Source organism: Phoenix dactylifera, chromosome 6 (genome assembly GCF_009389715.1).
Source record: "Phoenix dactylifera cultivar Barhee BC4 chromosome 6, palm_55x_up_171113_PBpolish2nd_filt_p, whole genome shotgun sequence".
In the NCBI taxonomy this organism is placed as follows: domain Eukaryota; kingdom Viridiplantae; phylum Streptophyta; class Magnoliopsida; order Arecales; family Arecaceae; genus Phoenix; species Phoenix dactylifera.
Window position 1 is genome coordinate 6,739,195 of NC_052397.1, and position 8,749 is coordinate 6,747,943.

The window sequence follows — 8,749 nt, forward strand, 5'->3', positions numbered from 1 at the left end:
GAAACTATCAACCATCTATATCCGTCATAAAACATTATCATATGAGGGTCACTTGATAACTAAACTTCTGTAAAATCCTAGAATTTTTACTCCCACTGATTTAGCAAGGGACTCTTATCTTAGTATGAATTAAAAAGGAGTACTTTGTGATCTATACTGATAGATGAATGATATAGAGTACTTTGAGATTTGTGCAGATGATGAATGATAGAGGACAGAAGAAAAAGCAATTTGAGATCTATATAGGTGTATGGATGATGAGGGCTAGAAATGGGCTCGACTTGGATCAGGCTAAAGGCTAGGTCCAAAAGAGATCGGATCAGATTTGGCCTTAAATGTAGAAAAGCTTATTTGTTTTTCGAGCCAAGCTCGGATATATCATTAGCCCGGCCTGGGCCTAGCCTATGCCCAAGCCTAAATAAGACCATAAATTGAGCCCAAATTCAAGCATCAATTCAAGCATGGATTGATTTTTTTTTTTTTATGTTGTTATTTAGAGAGAATTATGAGGAAGCAAAGAACAAATTAAAATAGGTTGAGCTGCGAATAATGTATCATTTACTTGTATTACAGAAGAGAGTCCAATTTTTAGCTAGCTCATTTATTTGTGAAGCAATATTATGAAATATTAAACTTAAAGTCACATTCAGGCCAAACATATTTTTGGCCTAAATGGTTAATTTGGGTTGGCCCAATCAGGTTTAGGTCAGGCTCGAGCCTGAGCTTGGGTCGGGCTTGGGATTGGATTATCCAAAAAATTTCGGGCCTATACTCAACTCGAAGCCTGAAAAATAATTCGAGCCAAGTTTGAGTAGGGGCATGGAGCGGCCCAACCCACTTCCAGCCCTATGAATGGTAAAGGATGTAGTGCTTTGAGAATGTACATGCGGATGGATGATAGAGGTGTGGCGCTTTGAGATCTATGCAGACGGACGTTTGATAAAGGATGGAGTACTTTGAGATCTATGCAAGTGGATGGAAGATAGGGGAGAGAGTACTTTGAGATCTATGCAAGTGGATAGAAGATAGAGGAGAGAGTGCTTTGAGATTTATACAAGCATACGGATGATAGAAGATGGAGTGCTTGGAGATCTATATAGCCACATTGATGAAGTGGATAGGGTGCTTTGAGATTTGTGCGGGTAGGCAAATGATAGAACATGGAGCTCTTTGAGATCTATGCAGACAGACAAATGGCAGAGGATGGAGTCCTTTGAGATTTGTGTAGGCAGAAAATGATAAAGGATGTAGCTCTTGGAGATTTGTGCAGGTGGATGGATGACAGAAGATGGAGTATTTTGACATCTGTGTAGGTGAATGAATGATAGAGGATGAAGTATTTTGAGATCTAAGTAGGTGAATAGACAATAGAGGATAGAGCGCTTTGAGATCTATACAGATGGATGGATAACGAAGGACAGATAACAGAGGATGGAGCACTTTGAGATATATGTAAGTGAATGGATAACAGTGGATGGAGGCCTTGAGATCTGTGCAGGTGGATGGATATAGTAGATTAAGTGCTTTAAGATTTTGTATAGGTGGATGGATGATAGAGGACGAAACGTTTTGAGATCTGTACAAAGCAGGTAGATAATAAAGGGTGGAGTGATTTGAAAGCTTTGTAGATGGATGAATGTTAGAGGATGGAGCACTTTGAGATCTATGCAAATGGAAGAATAATAGAGAATTGAGTGTTTTGAGATCTATACAAGTGGATGAATCATAAAGGACAAAGCGCTTTGAGATCGCATGAAAGCTATGATCTAGCCTCTCTGAATCAAAGAAACTTTTATTTTTTTTTCTCACTCCATTAAAGGTGTTAGGATCCAAACAAATGGCTGCGCCATATTGCAACGAAAATAAGGTTTTGCTGGCTAATTGAAACTTTCTAAATATTTGGGGTCTAAATATAATTGGCCCAAATTTGAAGAGATATCTATGTAATTTTTCTAGTATTTAAATTTGCAGAAACAAAATACATGAAATTATGTCCTTTGGATGTTTGAAGCAGGGTTTATTTTGGTCAATACATTTTTGACACCATAACTACTAGTGTAAATCAAAATTACAAAGGATTTCATTGCAAGCCCATGTTTTGCCGATCGGCTGCTTTTGGAATGATGTTATTAATCACAATAATTATCACAATTTCAACTCCGGAAACATAGTATAATGTTAGAAATGTATACACCACATCTAGTGGGCTCATCAAAGGTGGGCCTTGGAAAGTTGCTAATGGATCTGCAAAGAGAATATCTCTTATGGACCTAATGCTAAAAAAAAACCCTTAGGTCAAGGATTATTATATATAGATTAAAAGCCAAGGTAAAGATCAATTACCAAGGTATGGACCGGAGAATAAAAGATGCAGATCAAGCTTCAAAGTGCATGCCGAGTTTTATCCCAAATTACAGATCGAGAATTAAAATACAGATAAAGTGCCATAGATGCAGATCCATCATAAGTGCACAGACCTTATATATGGCCAGTCCCAAGGAAACATACAAAACGCAAATCAAAATGGTGGAAGTCTTCATCCTAAGATGAGATGTTTAGTGGAATAAAACTAAAGGAGAATAGCTAACTAGCTATTATTACTACTCAAAACGTGGGAGGAGTTGGAGTACTACCTAGAACATAGTAGTGGAGAAAATGATAATTTTTATGTACAATGGATAATGTGGCACAAATTAAGTAACGAGCACAAGAGAGTTGAAGAATGATAGTTGTCCTAGCAGTTAAAGGAGGTACTAGTAAGTATCAGAAAGTAACAGAAATGAGGGGACACTCTCTTTTGGCGCTACAAAAAACTAGATCTCATATCTTTATTTTTTATCTTAATAATACTTTATCCCCTATCAAGTTTTTGTCTTTTTTTTTTTTAATTCTTCAACATAATTTCTATCATCAGCCCACCTTCTAGGGATAGCATCCTAGTAATAAAAGTTCTTGATGTTTCAAGGCACTAAAACCAACATTATTTCATAATCACTTACCAAACCTCTATCTTGTCCAATAACTAATTTGTGGCATGTCCGTGCATTCATCTAGCCAACCTTATAGATGTTTTCCTTGTTCTCATTTTCAAGAGAAATAAGTCTTGGCATGCCTAGTGGGACACGGGTAACTACTCGGATGCTGCTTAAGAAAATGAATGATGTGCTGCTATTCGACTTTACTCAAGCATTGTTGCTGATGAACAGGAGACACCACAAGAAGAGCTATTGAGACTGGGCTTTTTAGATAGTTCACTCTGCTTCGGGCCGGCTTTTGAGTTGAAACTCCACTCCTCGGCTTAAGAGCTTTAATAGCTCCTCTTCGGAGGTTTCTGGCTTTTTTCTAGGTTTCAAGGAAACATACAAAACGCAAATCAAAATGGTGGAAGTCTTCATCCTAAGATGAGATGTTTAGTGGAATAAAACTAAAGGAGAATAGCTAACTAGCTATTATTACTACTCAAAACGTGGGAGGAGTTGGAGTACTACCTAGAACATAGTAGCGGAGAAAATGATAATTTTTATGTACAATGGATAATGTGGCACAAATTAAGTAACGAGCACAAGAGAGTTGAAGAATGATAGTTGTCCTAGCAGTTAAAGGAGGTACTAGTAAGTATCAGAAAGTAACAGAAATGAGGGGACACTCTCTTTTGGCGCTACAAAAAACTAGATCTCATATCTTTATTTTTTATCTTAATAATACTTTATCCCCTATCAAGTTTTTGTCTTTTTTTTTTAATTCTTCAACATAATTTCTATCATCAGCCCACCTTCTAGGGATAGCATCCTAGTAATAAAAGTTCTTGATGTTTCAAGGCACTAAAACCAACATTATTTCATAATCACTTACCAAACCTCTATCTTGTCCAATAACTAATTTGTGGCATGTCCGTGCATTCATCTAGCCAACCTTATAGATGTTTTCCTTGTTCTCATTTTCAAGAGAAATAAGTCTTGGCATGCCTAGTGGGACACGGGTAACTACTCGGATGCTGCTTAAGAAAATGAATGATGTGCTGCTATTCGACTTTACTCAAGCATTGTTGCTGATGAACAGGAGACACCACAAGAAGAGCTATTGAGACTGGGCTTTTTAGATAGTTCACTCTGCTTCGGGCCGGCTTTTGAGTTGAAACTCCACTCCTCGGCTTAAGAGCTTTAATAGCTCCTCTTCGGAGGTTTCTGGCTTTTTTCTAGGTTTTGAAGTGAGGAACCCTCGCGTTAGGCTTTCAAGTTTTCCTGTTCGAGAGCATAGCTAACAGGCTTCCCAAGGACAAGTAACTACTTTTAGTGGGCAAGCTAGTTCTAAACCATCAAGAGGTCATGGTCCTAAAAATTAGATACCCATGTGGTATCTTTTTAGAAGCAATCACCAGCTAAGTAGCTATGGTGTAGAGGCCATTTGTTGATTAACTAGAGAGAAGACTTCCTCAACTGCCATCGCAAAATAAGTGAAGTTGGTGAATGTGTTGGCAAATCAATATTAGCCATTATAAAGCCCTCAGTCTACCATTCAATTGTAAGTTTGACAGGTCAAAGCCTATATGCAGTTTCTAAACAAATTAATCTGAGCTTACAAGTATGGGGGTATAAGGATATTATTGGAGAAGCCAATCCTCTAGAAGTATATGAACTATGATAAAGGTGAGTCGAGTTTTGAATTGGGGAGTCCTCAGAGTAGGGTCAAGATGATCAAGAGATTGACCCACCAACAAATGGAAATGAGCAGGGTCAAATCAAACAACTACCTATAGACCCCTCAGCTAATTAATGTCAGTCTAAACATGGAATCCAGGATGACTTTGAATACGGGAAGCCAAGGTCGATTGGACAAAGACAAAGAAACCAGACCGCTCTTCGAGCATCGGTCAAACCTTGAATAATGTGGGAAATGGGGGAGCAAACTTTCACTCTATAGGTGGGATTTATACCCCAGAATCCATGAATTGGACGGCAAGCACCACACAGAGTCTTGCCAAACCTTTGAGGCCAATCTCAGGCTAAGCATAGAACTTATAACCTGCATTGGAATCTGCTGCATCAGTAAGCCCTAAATTTGCATGTCTAGCATCCCACTCAGAATTTGATTAACCCACTTGATTGAGATAAATTCCATGAAACTTGACTCAGCTGACTGAGCTAATAAGAGATTCGTTAGGTTTTGCCTATTAATCAATAACAAGGCCAATCTACAAGAATTCTTATCTAGAATGGTCTAATCAAATCTATGAGCTATCTAGGGGACACAGTCCTCGAATTTTCAAGATTTTCTGGAGACGATAACTTGTCTACCATGGACCACTTAGGTCAATTTTAAGTTCAATGTCGAGAAGCTGAGAATAATGACATTCTTAATCTCGAACTTGTCTACGGAACCAAACACGAGGTGTCAGTAACTAATTTGACCAGGTTGACTCAACAACATAGAGAATCTTGAAAAGTATATGGCCAAGTTTGCATGAGCTAGGAATAGTTGTTACGCATCACTTAGGGAGCCTAGTATGTCAAGATTATCTAGAATTGTTTGAATCTTAAGCTGAGAAAAAAATTTGTTGAACAAGAGCTTTCTGATTTTTTCCAACTTACTATACAAGCTGCAAACTATGAAACTATCTTTAGAGAAGAGGAATAAAGGGAAATATCTAAAGCGATGTAAATGGGAGACTCCAATTATGAGATTTCAGCCATTGATACTGACCTTAATCAGTTGACATCCAATAAGGATGAATGCAAAGGGCTTGATATGGCCGAGTTATTGATTGGCAAACCATATATGCGTAAGATCTTGACTGAGCTGAGTGCACAAAGTTGGCCATCAAAAGAGGTTCAACTAGCTCGATACCCATTCAATATAACTGAAGGGAGCAGATCTTTGAACACTTGTTAAAGGATAGGTCAATTAAGCTTGTCGAAGAGCACAAGATAGCATTTTATAGTGATTGCAAATTTATCACTGAAACATGTTATACCCATTCAATATAATTGAAGGGAGCAGATCTTTGAACACTTGTTGAAGGATAGGTCAATTAAGCTTGTCGAAGAGCACAAGATAGCATTTTATAGTGATTGCAAATTTATCACCGAAACATGTTAACCTCTTTTTATTAAATTTAGAAAATCAAGCATGTTTATTCTCAATATTTTTTTTTTTTTTTTTTTTTTTGCAGAGAGGAGGGGGGGTTACAAATGCAAGATAAAGAGCGTGTATAGAGCTCCAATTTGTCTAACAAGATCAATTTAAAGAGTTAGGGAAGTTATTTCCCATTATGTAGTATTTTCCACTGAAAAACTCGCCTTTGAGTTAAACATTATGCAGATTAGCTTACTTGCACACATGCATAATTTAAAAAGACTAACTTTTATAAGATGATATGAGACAAGGGTAGGGCCGAGATAATAGATACATGGAGAGGAAATTGCATATCAGCCATAATATATGATTAGTTAGACCAAAGAACTTGCTCTGCAAGTTTGTAACATTGGCTCATCAGCTATGAAAGTTTCAAGCTTATAGTTCATTTGCCCATGGAATCATCCAATTATCCAGCCAAGTTCAAACAAATAATATCAGGGAACACCATGGAATGAAGCAATTCTATTGCCAAGTTCGATTACGTGATATCATGGTACAAGAAGCAAAAATATACACTAAGATCAAAATGATCCATTATGATTAGTAAGCATACAACATATCTCTTTAGATTTATCTTTATGTGATACAAAAATTTATAAAAAAAATTACAAAAATTCCTATAAAATTAAAAATAAATTTTACTTATATCTAATAGTTGAAAAATTTATGTTTATCTTTTCTTGCTTCTCAAAATATTAATCAAATCATTAACTTTAAATAAGAATGGGCATCATGCTCTATATTTAAAAATAATTTTGATTTTTTATATAAGATAAATAATTTTATTAATGTCGTTATTTTAGTAAGACATAAATATAAATTTTATAAACTATTAAATATAAATATATTTTAAAAAATTATAATTTACTTTAAAATTTAATATAAAACATCCATCCGCCTATCGATTGTTTGTCTGGGTGTTTCTGGAACCTCCCAGCGCCCCCCACGAACGTTCTCCACTCTTCATCGTCTTTAACGTTCCAGAACTTTCTGTACTCCTGTAGGCTTCCTTCCCAAGAAACGGAGCGCATCAACCCCGCCCCCCTTCGCTCTGTATAAATACAAAACCCCTTCCCCCTCTTTTTTCCGCTCGAATCACGCAGGTCAACCTAAAGTTACTCCCAATTCTTTTCGCGATCTCTAAGTCTCCATGGCCGCAATGATCGCCATAAGGAGGGCTCCCGTCTCCAAGCTCCTGGAGAAGCTCCTCGTTTCCCCCGCTCGCCCCTCTGCTGCCGCCGGCTCCCGCCTTTTCAACACCAACACCAGGCTCCTCGACCTCGATGATAACCGCAGCCTCGACGTCGACCGCCGCCGTGACGACCTCTCGGGCGCCCCTCGCCGCCGCGGCGACTCTTCCTTCTTCCCCAGCATCTTCCCAGGTAGTCGTCATCTCATTCCCCTTCATAACTCGTCGATTCCTTTCCTGATTATTTGATCTCTTTGCCCGATAATCGTTTCAAGATTCTGAATCGGGTCTGCTTGTGGGGTTTCAGATGTGCGGGATCCGTTCACTCCGGCGAGGAGTTTGAGCCAGGTGTTGAACTTGATGGACCAGATGCTGGACAACCCGTTCGCGGCGGCGACCCAGGGGGCGATCGGGGGATTCCGGCGAGGGTGGGAGGCGAGGGAGGACGGGGACGCGCTGCACCTGAGGATCGACATGCCGGGATTGGGAAAGGAGCACGTGAAGGTGTGGGCAGAGCAGAACACGTTGATCATAAAGGGAGAAGGGGAGAAGGAGACGGAGGAGGAGGAGAGCGGTCGAAGGTACAGCAGCCGGATCGACCTGCCGCCGGAGGCGTACCAGATCGACCAGATCCGGGCGGAAATGAAGAACGGAGTTCTTAAAGTGGTGGTTCCCAAGGTCAAGGCGGAGGAGCGTAAAGACGTTTTCCAAATCAACATCGAGTGAGAGATACTAAAAGAGTTCTCATTCTTCTTTCTCTCCCTCTGTTGTTTCGGTAGATGCAGGGTGTATCTTCTTTTTGTTCTCTTTCCTCAATGCTTTGTATCTTCTAACAGTGTAGAACTTTAATCCATATGCATGATAAAGTTAGTTTGTTGCAGTTATTTGTTCTTTTATATTGCAGCTTTGGAAGGCTTGAGCATGCTCTTGGACGGGCCTGACTAGCTAGTGGTTTTGGATGTGGTTTCATTTATCCTTTGATTTTCGTCCTGATTTGAACTGTTTGGACTTTGAACATGGGCGTGTTCAATTGGTTGGGTCTGATTTATAACACCCTTGGTTATATGCCGGCCGAGCAGATGTTTTTTTCGGCTCTGGCCGGAAATTCTAGCGGGTGTTCACGTGTTTTGTGATGTTTAGATTAGTTTGGTTTAAGATACATAAATAAAAGCATCTATAGATCCAACTTTTAGACTTTCGTTTTTTTTTTTCTTTTTTGTTTATGGTAAGTGTTGCTAGAAATTGGACCCAGGGGCGACCGTCGGATGAAAAGGGGAGCTCCGGCGAGAGTTGGTGGGTGACGGTTCGTCGGTAAGTGGCATCCTCCGGGAGACCTGTGACAAGCTGGTGGCCGAGGTTTCCGACGCCGGCCCTCCGATGCTTAAGTCAGAAGGAGTGCTTAATGGAGAAGAAAGGAGATGTGTC

The 8,749-nt window shown here is 39.3% G+C and overlaps 1 protein-coding gene across 2 annotated transcripts; it reads left to right on the forward strand.

Annotated features, from left to right (window-relative positions):
* Positions 1–7,128: 7,128 nt before the first annotated feature.
* LOC120111030 (small heat shock protein, chloroplastic-like) lies at positions 7,129–8,220 on the forward strand. Of its 2 annotated transcripts, none has more exons than XM_039127316.1 (2): positions 7,129–7,520; positions 7,632–8,220. In XM_039127316.1, the coding sequence occupies exons 1-2, from the start codon at positions 7,286–7,288 to the stop codon at positions 8,048–8,050; spliced, it is 654 nt and encodes a 217-aa protein (XP_038983244.1). In that variant the 5' UTR covers positions 7,129–7,285; the 3' UTR covers positions 8,051–8,220. The 2 variants fall into 2 exon arrangements, with proteins under 2 accessions (XP_038983244.1, XP_038983245.1); XM_039127317.1 differs by having other exon boundaries at positions 7,144–7,517.
* The last annotated feature ends 529 nt before the right edge of the window (positions 8,221–8,749 follow it).